We start from the raw sequence: 18,008 nt of genomic DNA, 5'->3' as shown, positions 1-18,008 counted from the left end.
TAAGCAAGACATTTCATAAAAAACTTGTATAGATAGGCAACCCTCGCTTTGCATGGGGTTTCCCATGCAAAGTAAGAAAGTTCAGATAGGCAAGTTTCAGTTAATGTGGCAAAGTGAGGCCTGCCTGTACAGAAAGAGAGTAAACGAGCACTGGGGATTTAGTTATGTATTTATTTGTACACTGTCTCCACAACCCCGTGAAAATGGGAAAGATGCAGAAAAATGGTTCTTAAAAAAAAGCTGCCTGAAATATTTCCCTGAAACTAGTATAGTGTGTTTTAACTTAGGCAAATCCTATAACATTTCAGAATATTCTCAACCAAAACCTCCAAAAAGCTTTCTCATGAAATTAAACAATTACATTTAAAGTGCTCCTTTGTTTCCAGGGAGCAACACAGGAATTCTGCGTCTTGGTGAGAACCTACACCTTAGCTATTAAGACTTTCAGGTCCATTCCGAGAGCTCATGCTCTGCTCCACCAGCTTCCAAGGTCAATTTTGTCCCAAATCTCTATCTCACTGGCATCACTTTCACATATAAGTCAAGCTTATAACAGTATATTTCCTCCTGTTCCTATTTTTTCATTGATAAGGGAGTTTTAAATTCCCATTCCCTGAAAACGATTTTTACTACCATCCAGATTTTTACTACCACACCAACAACAGAACTATGTCGATATTCATGGTTGTCACTTTTTTCAACAAGAATCTGCAACCTGGGGTAGAAAATAAGCGAGTCTGATGCCTGTTGCACAAATAGCAGAGGCATTTCTTCAGTACAATGGGCTGACAATGAGTGTAGTTTCTAGGGACAAATTGTGAAAGATATTGAAGTGGACCAAAAGATTATTGAGATATTCAATGGAAAGCAAGGCGTTGTCTAGGATACTCTTTAGAGTGATTGATTCTTTGGGGACTCTAAGCCTTTGAGCTATTTCACAACTCTGTAAGTAGTACAGAACTAATAGCAGTGCACCTAACACTTGTCTATCGACTTGAAAATTCCGTCTGGTGGAGAGACCAGTGATTTATCTGCCCCACCTCACCCAAGTAGAAAAAGCTATTTTGCATCTATTTGCATCATTTCAGTATTTCTGGTTCAGCTGGCTAAGTCGTGGTACTTTGAAATCCCCTTTGAACTGGTTGTAACAGCTTATTAGTTCTCTCACTGATTAATGAATTAAATAAAATCTTTCACAAGTGTTCATTTTATATTTGTACGAGAGTCATAATTTTATCTTGTTTTTAAATCATCGTTCAACAGTTTGTAGGATATAAAGTTTTAGACAATGAGCAACAAAGTATAGAATCTGATGTTCACTATGTCTCAATGGTTTCCACCAAACCATAATGAAAGCAGAGATAGTATTTTGTTACGTGGCTTTGACTTTGGGTGTCTTTAACAGTTGTACCATGTTCTTCTACTGCTAAAGATGTGTATCAATAGCAGCGTGTAGACAATACTTCATATTTGAAAGTTGTTCAAGAAAAAACTGTACTAAACAAGCACATGCAAAATAAATGATACTGGGATTCTTGGGTTTTCACAGAACTGGAAGTATTGCTTTTTGTTAATGGACACTTCTTTCCTATTCTCTTGTAATGCAAGGCATACTGAGAATGGGGGTGGTGAGTTCTGCCAGCAACATTCCTACGCATGAGTACAGACAATGCCTTCTTTGTGATCCGACTGAGACTTTGCAACTCCCTCTTTCCTTGACACTTCTCAAGGAGGCAAGTGCCTCTCTGCAGTGCTCCCACAATATCCTCCTCCATACATCTCTTTCATAGCACTGACCATACTGCATTGTAATTGTATTCTTGATTTCTCTATCTGCTTTACCAGACTGTGAGCTCCTTGAGGGGAGGAAATTTTCTCTGTATGAATTTAGTTGCTGAATGAAATATATAAGGACTTGTCTGGTTAGTTAAATATTTACCAAAATTAAGATCATAAATTGTAGTTTGGGTCTACAGTATTAGCCCCAATTAGTATTACTTGTCTAGTGGGTTTTGGCTCCTATCAGATTCAGATATACAGAAGGTATACAATGGTCAAGTATTCCATGTTAATAATATTAGGGAGAAAACAATAATAACAATGATAGCAGCTAGCAAAAATCTATTTTTAAACTCGTCCCCATGGATATGACTTTGACAGTCATCATTACTTTAATAGATAAGTTTATAAAATGTGTTTTTTAAAAGTATTTTTGAGACATGATCAAATTAGAATAATTACCTTTGAATTGTATTTATTTTCTCTTCATCATTTCCTTGATCCATGACACAGACCCAATGATCATAGAGATCTGATGAAAAAATACTTCCTGGAATATTTCGTAGAAAATCCTTATATAGAGGGAAAAATAAATATTTTAAATTATTATTCTCATGCTAAATATGTATTGGAGAAATTAGAAAGAAAACACTTTGTTGAAAAGTTCAGTTAAGTGCTGTCTTCTGTGGAATACACGGAACTCTGTGCCAACTCTCCATTGATGTGCACACATAGAAACACATGCTTTGACTTTTTTCGAACAAAAACCAGAGGGATAACTGGAGTTTAGACTATAGTGGTAAAGATAAAGGACAACTTATTTGGACTGAAACCTCCTGTTTGTGTCCATTTCAGCAAATTAGTACAACATGACAGAATTTGGCAGTAAACCATCCTAAATCCTTTCTTTTCTCCCTCTCAAATCATTGCTCAAAGAAATGCACAAAGATATCTGTGAGGTTCATGATGTGGTAATCAGTCATTCAGTCATTCTATACATATTCACGTATCTCTGCCAGGCACAGTTTGAGGTGCTAGGGATAGAGCAGTGAATAAAACAAAATCCCTGTATTTTAGAATTTTATATTCCAGGAGCACTGGTTCACAGTTCCATCCAGAAGTACTAAGAGTTTCTCTCTGTGTTCCCCACATAAGGGTTCACATATATGTGTCGGGGGGAAGCATTCCAGGCAATGGCTGGGCTACGGGAGATTAGGGCCACACTCCCTCCCATGCCTGCAGTACACTAAATAACGTGTCTCCAGTACATTATCCTTTCTGGCCTTTGAGACCCTATTCTGCTGAGACCAGTGGTGGGGCAGGGTGTGGTGAAACCAGACTATGACACAAGTAGGATATGACCAATGGCGTTTGTTGTTTAACTTTTGTTTACAAAAAGCTTAAAAATAAACCACATGTAGTCATGGTCCAAAGTTCATTTCTGTTCCAGGCCTACTCTCTCTGTCACTTTTGGCATGCTATTAATTAAGAAGGCCAAGGATGCAAAGTCTGATCTCCACCTCAGTAAACTTCAAGCAGAGAGAACTCAATTTCAGGTCTAAGCACTCTATCCTTGGTTGGCTATCCTCTTGCAAGTTCTTGCTTACAACATGGAGATAGGTAAAAGTCTGCACCTGAGCAATTTTAACTCTTGCTGGAAAACCAAATCAGCAAAAATCATGTGTCTTACAAAAGGCAAAACACAACTTGTTACTTTATGTCATTTTATATTACTAATATGAAAGCTATGGTACCTAACTCTCAGCTGATCAGGTGTGTATCTCCCCTACCAGCTTATGAGGTCCTCCAGCGCAGGCATAGTCCCTCATCTCCTTCTCTGTACACCTCAGTGCTAAGCACAGGCCCAGACACAGTAGAGGTCATTACTGAATTGTTGCTATTTGTCATATGGCCAAATATTAATGAGGGACAAGGGAAGGCCAACTAACTATAATAGAGATTCTAAGATAATTTTCAAAACCTTTCGGGAGTCATGTCACCTGTTATTATACAAGTTTTTTTTAGAGTGATTAACAAGTAGGAAGATGATTGATTCAAAGTCTTCCTCTGTCCTATTATATCTTCCAGTAGAAATGTACCTGGATACTTGTGATTCAGATGTGTCATCACAAAAGTTACCTCTTTTTGGGTAAAGCTATTGAATTTTCATAATTTCAAACTAATTTTAGGTGCAGCACCTACTTTAAAAGTCAGATTTAGAAGAGGAAAAATTTGTTATTTCAAAGTGGAGCAGTGACAATAGCTCTCTTTTCAAATCTCAGTGGAAAACATACTTAGGATCTGTCTTGAAGAAAAACATCATTAAATCTTAAACCTACACTTGAAAGATAATAACTCGTAACATCTCAATGAACCCTCCACAGCTGGAATAACAAGTTACGAAATACAACCACCATCATGGCTGAGAAAGGATGTGAGAGCTGGTTCTGAATTACAATCACCAACTCACAGAACTCAATGGAGTCTCCTCCCCTCCAAAGCCAGAGCCCAGGTCATCAGCAGAACTCCCAAACTAATCTGAGATGAGATTCCTGCAGGATTAAAAAGGAACTTTTCCGCAAAGGTCTGATGGATCAAAGTGATAGTGTCTCGAGCAATTTTCTTTCAATTATAATTTGAAGAGTTAAGCTTATATTTAAGCAACACCAGCTTAAGTAAAAAGTTAAAGGAAAACTTAAGCACTACTTCCAAACAGTCTTCAAAACAAGAAACAAAACAGAACAAAAGCTCAAAAACTTTTGGCATGAAGTATCTCCTTTCATGCAACCACTTGGAAGAAATGAGAGAAAAACAGTTCTATGATTCTAAAACTTCAATCGCTTGGAACCCATTTAACCAGACTTTTCAATCATTTGAATCATTTTTTGTCTTTTGCTTATTTTTGTACAAGTGCTACTTCTGTAATCTGAAATACAATTTAACTCTTCTAGAACCAAACTTATTTGTAATAGCCTCAATAATTTAGCACAAAATTTTAAGTGTGGTGCTGTGAAGAATAGGATAGTAAGGAAAATTGTCTAAAACACAGGCTTTAACGTCTTAAAAGAGATGCGAGAAAGTCTAATTATATGATTAAAAAAAAAGAAAAATTCAGGGGCTAGCACCATGGCCAAGTGGTTAAGTTCATGCACTCTGCTTCGGCAGCCCAGGGTTTCACCAGTTCGGATCCTGGGTGCGGACAAGGCACCCCTCATCAGGCCATGCTGAGGTAGCATCCCACATAGCACAACCAGAAGGGCATACAACTAAAACGTACAACTATGTACCGGGGAGCTTTGGGGAGAAGAATAAAAAAAAAGAGAAGAAGATTGGCAACAGATGTTAGCTCAGGTGCCAATCTTTAAAAAAAAAACCTATAAAAAAAAAGAAAAATTCATTGTGCATATATATCCCTGGCATATACAACTGGCTAAGCACACCATACATGTCTTTATTGTATTCCAGGATTGCAGAGTTATTACAAACCCTGTGCAAAATAGATTAGATGACCTTACCTTCAGCTCTCTAGTGCTTTTGAGTGGAACTTTATTGCAAAAGTCTACAGGAGGGGTAGAACAGACATGGCCCATTTACCAAGAAACCTCTGACTGTACACAAAGTCATGCAGTAAGATTCTGTAAGCAGTCGACCATCCCGCAGGAGCAGGGGTATGCAAGACTCTTCTTCACCATGTTTTCCTTAATTTGGTTTTTATGCTCCAGGCCGTGGGAAGCAGGCTGGGGCCTTGTCTCTACCCCTGGCTCTGGCGCATTCCAACCCTGCTGGGAGATGGGAGCCTGAGGCTGGTCTGCAGAAGCTACTGCTGGGGTCAAAAGCTATGCTAAAAGCTGGTTTTGACTCTTGGTCTCTGAAAAATGTGAGGCATTTTCAAGAATGTGGAGGGGAAAACATTTTAGAAGAGTTCTAACTCAACTATGGATGTGACTTAAGTAACCATGAGGTGGAGGGTAAGAACCATAAAGGAGGCCAAATGTGGTAAGGGTTTCACAAGAGAAGGCCCAGATGCTGGAGACAGTCCTACTTCATTTTTACTTTAAGAAGGCATTAGGGGGCAGGGGAAGGCATGTTGATTGTAGAAATGAATGGAATGTTCAGTGGTCTCAGTGAGCAATTTCTTATTTCAGTTGTTAGGCTAATGTTTGTTTATTATGGTAAATTTCTATTTCAAAGTTTAATAAAAGTTCATTTTTTAAACTTTTAATTGAGATTAGATAGCTTACAACCTTGTGCAACTTCAGTTGTACATTATTGTCTGGCAGTCGTGTTGTAGGTGCACCACTTCACCCTATGTGCCCACCCTCCACCTCCTCTTTCCCCTGGTAGCCACTAATCTGTTCTCTTTGTCTACACGTTTAACTTCCACATATGAGTGGAGTCATACAGAGATTGTTTTTCTCTATCTGGCTTATTTCACTTAACATAATACCTTCAAGGTTCATCCATGTTGTTGTGAATGGGACGATTTTATCTTTTATAAAAGTTCATTTTTGAAAATTCTGTCTTTATTAGGAAGGCAGTGAGACTGTGAGGAAGTCATCATAATCAGGATGCTTGGTTTGGCAAACATGCCGTGTGTTTTGATTATTTTTAATTTTTATTTATTTGCATGGGGTGGCACAAGTGAAGATGAGCAGAGTGGTATGGGATGAAAAATTTAAAGAAGCATATCTGACATGCCATATCATTGGCAGTGGCTTTTAAAGGTCAATGTTGACTTTTTTTTTAGCACTTTTTAAATTCTAAATCTATTATGATTCTTTGCAGATGAGAATAATATTGTAATGAAAGAAACCAGTTGTCTTTCTCCAGAGCTACAACCATAGGTGGACGAAGGGAGAACTTTCCATACCTTTAAGACAGACGCTATCACAAAAATAGATTCACAGTCTAGGTGTACTTCAACTCCAGAATTCAGTTTCTCTTTCAGCTCTCTGCAGGATTTCACATTGGCTGATTGTCTGAAGATGCCTTTTGTGAGGGGTCCTTTCTGATTGAGAAAGCAAAGCATATCCTATGGGGAAGCAAAGAAAAAGACCAAAATGGCACTTCACACACAGAAGCAAGGAGATACATACTTGCCCTCCCGGGCTGCCAGAGGCTGGGGTGTCCTGGGGAAAAGCACTGAGGGGCTGGGGCTGGATGGACTGCCAGAAGGACTGAGGTCAGTTCATATTTTTGTATCTCTAAATCTCTTTTCTCCCATTTATTCTTGTTATAGTCAACATTTAAAACATTTTGCTTTGAACACTTTTTTAATGAGATTGTCTTTTGTTCAAGGAACCAACAGCCACTTTAAAATCAAATTTCTCTGACTGCTTCAAGGTCTCTGTGAATTTGTCTCTCTCCTGCTTCACTACGCTTTTCCCATCTTCTCTAATATGGACTCTTTTCCCCAAATATGGAAATATTCTTGCCAAGCTCATTCTCTACTTGCTTGTCTTTCTTTTTATGCGCCTTCATACTTCATTCTACTTCCTGTATTTACGTCCTTCTTTTAAAATTAGGCTCAAAAATCATCTCCTCCAGGAAGCTTTCTCCATTCCATTCCATTCTGAGCAATCTCTTTTTGCTTTCTTTCTAGCTGTATGTCCTCTGCTTGCAGTGCAGGAAGAAAATGGGCATTGGAGACAAGCAACCCAAGGGTTTGAAACCTAGTTATGGCACATACTTACTGTGTGACCTTTGGTAAACGCGAGGCTTTTTTTTAATTTGGAAAGTAGGGATGATGATGATGATGATGATGACAGTAACCACCCCCTAAATCTGTTGTGAAGATAAGCAATAAAGTGGCTAGACTAGTGTCTGGCACTTACAGATGCACAACACAGCATAAAATGCCATACGTCTAATATAGGAATTAAAGGATATTGAATACTCAATAAATGTTGCTTAACAGTGATCATTTAATATATCAATTGGAGACAATACAAACTCAATGGCTTTCATCTGACCCATTTTATAATACGAAAGATAACTAAATGCCAGAGGATGTATATTTATGCTTAAACACTTGAAATACAAATAAAACACACGTAAGATCTTTAAAAAGCATAAGATTGAGGAGTCTCTGCTGTTAAAGTGACTAAAGGACACTTTCAGACAATGCAGAGTTCAAGAAAGAGTGCGAGAAAAATGTGGGGGACAGTGTGGATTCTAATGTGCATTCTCTATTGAGCAAGCTTCTGTAGCTCTGTCTTAAAACCAGTAGACTAGATGATTTCTTTCTATTCATCTTCCATGTGATTCTGCAATAGCTTAATCAGATTTATTCTTTGAAGCAGAAATAATAAAGATTCGGTGCTGACCCGGTGGCACAGTGGTTAAGTTTGCTCACTCTGCTTTGGTGGTCCAGGGTTCCTGGGTTCAGATCCCAGGTGCAGACCTACACACCACTCATCAAGCCATGCTGTGGTGGTGTCCCATATACAAAATAGAGGAAGACTGGCACAGACGATAGCTCAGGGAAAGTCTTCCTCAAACAAAAAGATGAAGATTGGCAATGGATGTTAGCTCAGGGCCAATCTTCCTCACAAGAAAAAAAAAACAATAAAGATTCTCAGCCAAAGCCATGGGTGTCTGTAATTTTTCCATTTTGGGATACATTTACCTCCTAGAGTGCTCTTTTCCTGTTAGTATTATAGGCCAAAAAGAGACTTACCAAGACAGGTTTGGGCAGGTTGTCGTTCTCACAAATATGTGGCAGAGAAACCCCAAAGAGCTGTCCTGACATAGGAGATGTTGGCGACACGGGCAAGTTATCCAGGTGAATGCTAGAACCCCGCCAAAAGGCCCAGTTTATGATAGATCTTCTCCTTTTAAATGTCTTCTGACCTGAATCTAAGGAAAGAGGGAGATTATTAGAAAAACTAGTTTAATTCACTTAACCTTATTTCTACAGTTTCCATTTTGTCGTATGTCCATTACTATGGCTTAAAGAGAAAAATGCTCACAGATGCCCTTGTTACTGATAAGGTCATTGTCCATGTATTTCAGGGACATCACTTGTCTGTTTACTTGAGTTTGGCATTGAATTTTCAAAGGTGAGGAAAGCCTCCCTTCCTGGACTGCAACAACTTAAAGCAAAAAGTGTTTCATACCAACACATGTATTGTCCCAATTTAAAGATGAGACTAGGCGTACAAAACAGCTGACGATTAAGTCAGAGCACAATTACATAGTGAGAAAAAGAAAGGAAGAAGAAGGAGAAGAGGGAAGGAGAGGGAGAAGGGAAAGAGAGAAGGAAGAAGAGGAAGAAGAAAAAGAAGGGGAGGAGGAGGAAGAGGAGGAGGAGGCGGAGGAGTTGTCTTTATTAAGATGTTCTCTAGAATGGAAGAATGCTTTATCACCTGCTGTCCCGTTCTACTCCTGAGAACAGAGACAGGAAGCTAATATTGTACATTTTCTCCTTTCTTTCCAACTGCAAAGATTTTTATGTATCTTTTTAGTTCCTGATTTTAAAAAGCACGTTTAAGGCAGCATGGATGGATGCAAACACGAGTGAGACCTGCCCCTGCCATGGTGAAGTTTATAAATCTAATGGGGAACGAGACCAGTGGCGATGGGGAAAAAAGCAAGTATGTTAATAAATAACACGTCATAAGGGAGGAACAAAGTGCCAAAGGCCTTGAGAAGAAAGAAAGCACATCCACCCAGACGGAGGGAAGGAGTGATTCTGGAGGTGCCTGCATTGGATTTGGATTTTGAATGAACAAGATTTCAACAGGAAGAGCATCTAGCATCGTGCCTCGCACCTAGTAAGTACTCAACAAATCATTCTTGAACAAGAATTGAACTGAGGAGAGACTTAGGTAGGAAAAGAGCATGAACAAAATAGGAAGAAGTAAGAAAGGTTAACAATGGCTCATGATTTTATGATCTCATAGTGCTAAAACATTTTTGATGTAATTTGTGATCTGTGTCTCCTTTTAACATGATGGATTTGCTAATTAAAAAGACAGCTCTTTAGGGTTTTACTTTTAAAAGTGGCTGAGTAGCTCCTTTTGAACCTCTCCGCCCACACTCCCGACACACACACAAATAACAACTACAAAATCTGGACAAAAAAGCAAAAAAAGCCTATCTGAAGGCACTAAAGAGTGACCAAAAGAAAGTAAATACTGGAGGTAAAGTTTGACACTTGCACGAAAGGAATAGCATGGCACTGGGTAAATTTCCCATTCTTGCAGCTTTTAGCCTAAGGACAGGCCCAGGGTGGTAGAGTCACTAAAATTTGGAGAGAAAACTTCACTCTTACTGGCTTAAAGAAGGAGAGAATAGAGATGGAGATATCCACAGTAGCTAGAAAGTGAGTCGGGGGCAATTCCAGAAAGAAGAAAACCAAACAGGGGGAGGCCCAAATATTGTGCATAAATTCTGCCCACATCTCTGGTTTATCCCTGAAGCATGCAGGTTCAAAACAGCTTGCAGACAAGGCTGACAGCACCAAGATGGAGGAGCCATAACCCTCAGGTGGCGCCCACACAGGGTTTGACTCTATTCCTCCAGCGAGAGCGCTTGAGAACAAGTCATTAAACTCTGGCTGTGTGGCACTGCTTCTTTTGACACCCAATCAATCTACCAGAGATGATGTTTAGCTATCCAACATCCCCTGATGATGGAATGCTGACGGAGATGGTCTTTTCAGGGCCGATATAGTCAGCAGTGTCAAAGGTTAATTTCAAAGAAGTATTTTATATTGTTTGGCTGTAATGTACCTTAGCTTTTTATTTCCTCAGAATAACCAAGTGAAACCAAATACTAAAAGAGCCACATTGTGGGAGGATAAACAAATAAGTAACATTTTAACAAATGGCCTTCAGACTGTCATCTACCCTTGGCTTCCTTACGATACAGTAAGGGCAGCATCCATATTCATACACAGGTGTAAAGGTCTTTGCCTCTGGAGTCAGGAGCCCAGTCAGACTCCTGGTCTAGACACTTACTTGGCAAATTACTTAATCTCTTGCCCCAACTTTAACATGAGAATGATGTTACCTACTCCTCACAGGCAGTGGGAGGATTAAGCAGGATAATGTGTGAGAAGTACTACTTTGCCCAGGGCATGGGTCACAGTGATCTTGGATCTTGACTGAAACTGCCAAGACACCAATCTCCTCCCCACAAAGAGGACCTCCTCCCCACACCCACTCTCCATGTGGTGGAACAGCCTTCGGGAAGTATGCAGACAGAAAGGAATACCAGATTCTGTTTAATCAAAGCAACTTCTTCCCACCCTGACATTTCCAACCTCCGCCATTTTAAAAAACAGCAAAGGAAACTAAACCCATTCTTATATCCAGGAGGGGGTTCCTGTACACCTAGCAATGTCAATCCGTGCAAAAGTCTGTTTAATATGTGTGGCTGTATATAAGTTGAGTAGCTGTATTCAGTCTAGTTTCCTCACATTTAACCTGGTTTCATTATTTCTAAAATTATCAGATTTATTTGATGTTTTAGCTTTCTCACACTTCTTAGGAAGAATGCTCTATCATAAAGTTATATACGCAGCTATCCTCTGAGTGTAGACAGAGGATAAAGTAGAACTTGAGTCCTGTACTTTATCATAAATGCTTTCAGCTGCAGCCATGCCTTTTGTCATGTACAACGTTCAAGTTTAGAGTTCATGTTCCTTCTGGGACTGAGAAAAAAAATTTCATTAAAGTTTATTTTCTTGCAGAGCTTTTAATGCATAGCTCTTTCTTTCTAAATGTCAAAGGCTGATGAAAAAGCATGCTATTGGAATAAAAAATATAAGGGTCATGTAAATGTAGAGCAAACTAAATTCATGTAAATCTAGCTCTCCTAAACAATCCTGGCAAGATTCAAGCTAGTGTTTCTTCATGGTTAAATTAGGGAACTGCATATGAAAAATTACAATTCTTAAAAGTTTGTGTTTATAGAGTGATAATCACAACAACAACAAAAACCTTGATTAGAAATTCTATTCTGGCCATATAACTCCCCAGATTAAGAATACCGTTTTTTTCCCCCAGTGTAGAAAATACACCTGGGAGAATACTGGAACGATAGGGCAAACAGGTAGAAGAAAAAGTTGTGTCCCATATTTTACCATCTACCCTAAAATGTTCAGTCCAGTTCCAGTTAGCCCTGGGTCTGAAGCAGATGTGGAAAGTGAGCCTGCTATGGTTGTAGAACTGGGAATTTGGTTCAGGCTAGAATCCCAAGAGCCACTTCAGAGTATTCCCAGAAAGATCCCACTTCAGCTCCAGAACTCTTGTGCTCCACTCAAGTTTTCCATACTTCCTAGGTGTGACTAAGCCATTCAGTCTTTCATTTAACTTCTGCTCTGTTCTGAACACTGGACCAAGCCCTGCTATGAATTCCCAGGCCTTAAGCAGCTCATAGTCTAGAGAGACATGTAACAAATCATTATAATGTAATCCTTACGTGTTACACTAGAGATATTCATAAAGTGCTCTGGAGATACAGAGAAGGGGTCGACTACCCACCTGAGGGAATAAAGATTTCCTAGAAGTGACATCTGAGTTGGCTCTTGAGGTCAGATCTTCAATGTCTATATCCTGAGCCCCCAATTAACACCAGAACTGTCTCAATGGATACCAGTCATCGCAAGGCTGAGTCAGTGACCTGTCTCAGGGATGGCCTTTGAGAGATGTCTTGCTACTCTGTTTTCAGTGGAAGACTATTTACTAGATCTTCCCCACACTAAGGCAGGAATTTGAAAAACAGATCGAGGATGACTATGTTCACCTAAGGTTATTTCAGTTAACTGAGATATTTTCCTTAAGCTAACTAGAGAAAGCTCCCTTAGAAAAGAAGAGGTGAGATTTATCTTTATTCTAGTTGTGGCTTATTTTATTCAGATGGTTTAAACATATAATATTAATTGTTCTCAGCCAATACTCTATCAGAAGTTATCTTCCTCTTTTATCCTCTTGTTAGCCTCAGAAACAAGATATGATTTTCCACATAAGAGACCGTACAAAATATCTACTTCTTAGGACTAAGCAATTTAAGTATTTATGAGTTCTGTGGATTTTTTTGAGGAAGATTGATGCTGAGCTAACATCTGTGCCAATCTTCCTCTATTTTGTATATGGGATGCCACCACAGCATGACTTGATAAGTGGTGTGTAGGTCGGTGCCCAGGATCCAAAACAGCAAATCCTGGGCTGCTGAAGCAGAGCGTGTGAACTTAACCACTATGCCACTGGGTCAGCCCCTAATGTTGGGCTTTCAACACAGTGAAATATGGATGACTTTATTATTGAATTAAATGGCAAAGTATTGTGCTAACTGTGCAATGACATAACAGCTGTGGTAAAAGAATACAATATATGTCGACATTACCAGAATGAGGACTCATCACAATATTCCCAACCCACAGGAAAGCAATGATTAGAAAGTTTCAGAATATTTAGAATGAAATATTTCAGCACTGCAGAATTTCTTCACAAAAATAAAAAATGAAAGTGAGGTTGCACCAAAATAAGTTTCTGAGTGGCTCATTTGTTGGCCACAGAAGGAAAGCCATTTACCAAGGACAAGTGGATTAGATCTTGTGTGCTTGCAGTAGACAAAGAAATGTGTACAGAGAAACTAGATTTAAGATGATTAGCCTTTTGGTGAGCATAGCTGCTTCAATAGTTGAGGACATTAGAAATAGTATGAATTGTGAACTAAAAAACAGGACAAATGATTTTGAATGACTTTCCTTGGTTCTCTATTATAGTCAACAGAAGTTACCAAGACTGCTCAGCTGTTTATTTGGGAAGTCAATGATTTGTTTGAAATGACTGAAGAATTAGCCTTGAATAGTCTACGTGGAACAACTACAGGTGAGAATGTTTTCAAAGAAGTTGAGAAAGCAGTAATTTTGTACAACCTGAAGTGGAATCTGCTAAAAATGTATCTGATGGTGGTAAAAACGTGTGGAGCAGAGAAAGGTACAATCTGATGAGTTTATAAACTTTGTGAAAATGTAAAGTGTTCAATGCCTATGGCATCATTCATCAGCGGTGCTGTGTGGAGAATCTTTGAATCTATCAGGTGTTACTGGATCAGCAGTGTCAACAGTGAACTTCATTCAGCCTCGTGGACTTAAGCACTGTCAGTTCTATGATTTTTTGTCAGAAACAGAAGCCAAATAGCCTGACCTGTGTTACCACACAGCAGTTCAAAGGCTCCGCAATGGTTAAGTTTACAGTGATATCTGAACTTAGGACTGAGACTGAAATTTTTATGAATGGGAAGAATTGCCCTCAACCGCTATTACTGAATACTGAATGACTTTGGATATTAGGGATGGCTGCAGATTTGATGATGTTTCTTAACGAATTTAACTTAAATGACAAGGAATAACACTGCTTATATACAAAACTTTTGAAAGTTTCATTTTGAAAACAACAGACATTTAATCACTAGTAATGTCAAGCTGCTTTATGCACTTCTCGTGCTGTCAAAAGCTACAAGAAGTAAGATTTCCATCCCTATACAACTTGATAGCAGATATATTTTCCGAGTTCAAACTACAGTTCCAGCAGTATTTTACCGACCACAACGCAAGTGGTGAAGGAAGTTTCCACATCTCAAAGTCCATTTAACTGTGCAATTGAGGAGCTTCCAGCTAACCTTCAATTGGAAACGATTAATCTGCAATAAAATGACATGCTAAAAGGAAAATATCAAGAGAAGAATCTAATAATATTCCACAAATGCTTTCAGAGAGGGATATATGCAATTAAAATTATATGCTTATAGAATGATAGTATTTGGCAGTATCTATCTGTGTGAAAACATATTTTCAAACGTAAAGTATATAAAGTAAATAAATATATAAAGTATATAAAATCTCACTATAGATCAGAAGATTTTGCAATCAGTTTTGATGATTGGAACACTAACTTTGAATCCCAATTAAGTGAAATGTTATCCCCGCGAAAGAACTCAATTCTTTCAACTAGTAGATCTGCATTAGATAAAATTGCAGTCAATTATTATAATATATTGAAAGTCATCAATAAAAAAATTCACGGAAATTTTTCTCTTTTTTTTATATAAGTACCTACAGAATAGCCTTGATTTTGTCTCTTAGCCTGCAAATTTTACTATCTGACTCTTTATGGAAAAAGTTTGCTGATCCTTGATGTAAATCAGTGGTTTCCAAAGCACCTGTTCATCAAAATCTTTTGTATTAAAAAAAACACAGAACTGGTGCACTTGTAATCTTTTTAGTTGCACAGCTGATTCTGATGCCCAGCCAGGGTAGCACCGTCGGTCTATAGTTACTCCACCCCTGATCCCATTTACCGTGAACCATCTGCAGCTGCAACCACTATTATCCTATCTTCCAATAGGGAGAAACAGAGGATTAATAAGCAGAGATGCCTACAATTTAATTAACCAAGTCACTGGCAAAATTGAATAAAATCTTCAGGATTCTTGAGCCTGATAATTGGTCAAATTAATTAAAATAAAACTGACAAGGGACCCAGAGAAATAGTTTTGAGTAACATGGGTATGAAGGTAAAAAAGTAAAGTATTATTCTCCTCAGCTTTATAAAGGCAACATTCCCTTTGTATCTTTAATGAGAAGTAACAACGGACCTATTAATAAATTCATTCATTCAAAAATATTTATTGAGTACTTATTTATATATGTCTGGCACTGTTCCAGGTGCTGGAATATAGCAGTGAACAAAACAGACCAAAATCTCTGCCTTCATGGAGCTTGCATTTCATGGATGGAAAACCATGACATCTCTATAACACCGCTTAAAATGGCCCAAAGATGTGAGTGAATAGCCTTAGAGTCTCGAAACTCAATTGACCATTATAGGCGAGAAGAAGACCGGTACAAATGTAAGGTAGGTTTTCACAGCGGGTGTTGGCAAGGTGAGGGAGTCCCTGGCTGATGACTTCAATAAAGTATAAAGTTTGGGCTAGGTCATCAACAGAAAGCGACAGAGTTGGATGTGCATGGGTGTGGGATGCATAAAAACTGTTCACTGGGTTCACTGGGTTCCCTGGTTGGTTCAAATTGACAAAGGCAGCTACAGACATTCAGCATCAATTTTTTACTATCCCATTCACACTTTTGGTATCCATTTTCTTCTATTTCTTATACAATCTTACTTTCAGACTGATGGCTTATAGCTCAAACTTGGGTTAGGGTAAATTGTGGTCATCCTATGTTAAATATCACTTTTATCATTTTAGAGCTTTTATTATGGGATGAGTAAGAGATGGCTACGTGCAGAGGGAATTCAGACAGATTAACGGACTAAGGAGAGATTTGTATAGAAATCATCTTAGCCTTCACGTACTTATCAGTACCAGAATCCAGGTAGGACATCACAGTCTCCTGACACCCATCACTGACAACCTCCTTTTTATAATGTGACCATTTAGGGGGAACACACAGTGCAATGTATTACTGTACAAAGAAGGCATTGAAGCACCTGCAGCATTGCTTGATGCCTTTGACTCTGCTCTGGGCATAAGGTTAAAGGGGAAAGAATAGTGAAGAAAGAAGGCACAGACTACTCCTACCAGCTGCTGATTATAGTCAGGCATGCCCATTGCTGATTCATAAAACCATCTTCTAAAACTCCATCTTTCCTCTCAAAACACTTAGCAAATTCGAAAGAAAAAAAAATACCTCATCTGCTTGGAAGGTTGAATCTTTGCTTCTGTACTAACTTTGTTTTCAGGAATGAAAACTTTTGCTAAAAAGAGGCTCTGTGAAGGAGAAGCAACTCACCACTCAGTTGCTGGGCCGCAGCCAGGCGGCTGGGCTTCAGGATGAACTGGCACTGCATTGCTCGGGGCAGCTGTTCCATGAGGAAGGGCTCTTGGAAGTTGGAAGGGGCGGTGGAGTCCTTTGATCCCTGTGTCAGGAGCGCAGTGTCTCGAAGATGGCTCATTTTAATTCCATAGGGATATTCATGCCCTACACAGAGAAGAATCCAAATGTAGACTTTAGGCTGACTGGTCCTCTGAGTATGTGTGCTACATGCTGGAATGTACTGCAATGTGCTCCTGGGAGTTTTGGTATAAAGAATCCTTTTGCTGACTGAATGATCACCACACACCCTCTCACAGTTGAAAACTACTGCATAATGCAGGTGGTCCTACGAAAGTAGTTTTAAGTGGAGGGGGGCGGGGAAGCAAAGAGAAAAAAAAATCTTTAAAGAATCTCTTTTGGAACGCACAGATTAGTTTGTGAGTTGCATAATGTTGACTCTTCTTATGTTCACATCTAAGAATATTTAAAGGTATTCTAGTTCCTCCTTTGACACTGTATCTGTAAATCTTCAGCAAATCCTTGAGTGCGCTCAGCCTTAAATCCATGATTTAAAATATTTATCCTACATATCACACAATATTATAAGGATCAAATAAGTAAACCTTAGTAGTTAATATTATTTGTTATTTAAGTAATAAGGGCAAAGAAGCATATGTTTCAAGCATCACTATTATTATTATTTAACATAAGATGTCTGTTTGGAAAAGACATTTCATTACTTCTTTTGTTTTTGTTTTTTTCTGGGGAAGATTCACCCTGAGCTAACATCTATTGCCAATCTTTCTCTCCTTTTTTTTGTACGTGGGCCACCACCACAGCAGGGCCACTGACAGACAAGTGGCATAGGTCCACACCGGGAACCAAACCAGGACTGCATAAGTGGAGTGCACTGAACTTAACCACTACACCACCAGGGCTGGCCCATCATTACTTTTTGTTAGTTATATGCTTAGAGTTACTCAAGAGCATCAGGACTGGTTTGTTTGACTTATGCTTCCCTTCCACTGCCGCTCTCTGAGGTTGGTGTCTTTAGGTAATAATCAGAAACAAGATTAAAAAAGGAACTTGCAAACTAGGAAAACTAAACCCTGGATATCTGACTGCAATACAGTGTTTTGCTCTTTAGTACTCTAAGTAATTACATTTTCTTAATTCAATCCTCAAGTCCCATTGTGTTGTAGGTTTATCTGTTTTTTAAGTACAGAGTAAGTTCTCTTCTATTCCTGATTTATCACTGAACGTAACTCAGTGAATTCTTCCTTTTCCTTTCCAACTGGCATAGGTGTACAATGTCAATGTTTCATTAATATCAAGTACTATAGCCGCTTCCAGGGACTAAAGCGAAAAAAAAAAAAAAGACTCCTATGACAGCAATAAAACAAAGTCAGTTTATCAAAATAGACAGCAGCTAATCTATAAC

At 38.8% G+C, this 18,008-nt stretch overlaps 1 protein-coding gene and 1 long non-coding RNA gene across 7 annotated transcripts in view; one reads left to right on the top strand and one right to left on the bottom strand.

Annotated features, from left to right (window-relative positions):
- Window positions 1-18,008, bottom strand: part of ARHGAP20 (Rho GTPase activating protein 20) — a 114,043-nt gene that overhangs the window by 3,727 nt on the left and 92,308 nt on the right. For all 6 annotated transcript variants that reach the window (XM_044752376.2, XM_014844389.3, XM_070490322.1 and 3 more), the window contains 4 exons: window positions 16,544-16,732; window positions 8,459-8,637; window positions 6,650-6,811; window positions 2,242-2,351 (listed from right to left, as the gene is read on the bottom strand). In XM_044752376.2, coding sequence (XP_044608311.2) covers window positions 2,242-2,351; window positions 6,650-6,811; window positions 8,459-8,637; window positions 16,544-16,732 — 640 coding nt within the window. The remainder of the gene's footprint in view (window positions 1-2,241; window positions 2,352-6,649; window positions 6,812-8,458; window positions 8,638-16,543; window positions 16,733-18,008) is intronic.
- LOC139041098 (uncharacterized) lies at window positions 6,830-16,625 on the top strand. The gene is made up of 5 exons (XR_011495701.1): window positions 6,830-6,961; window positions 9,246-9,554; window positions 13,514-13,619; window positions 15,458-15,647; window positions 16,494-16,625. It is a non-coding gene; the product is annotated as an uncharacterized lncRNA (long non-coding RNA).

This window comes from Equus asinus, chromosome 20 (assembly GCF_041296235.1).
Source record: "Equus asinus isolate D_3611 breed Donkey chromosome 20, EquAss-T2T_v2, whole genome shotgun sequence".
Taxonomy (NCBI): Eukaryota; Metazoa; Chordata; class Mammalia; order Perissodactyla; family Equidae; genus Equus; species Equus asinus.
Note: the sequence above shows the minus strand (reverse complement) of the source record. Positions and strands in the feature narration are given on the sequence as shown.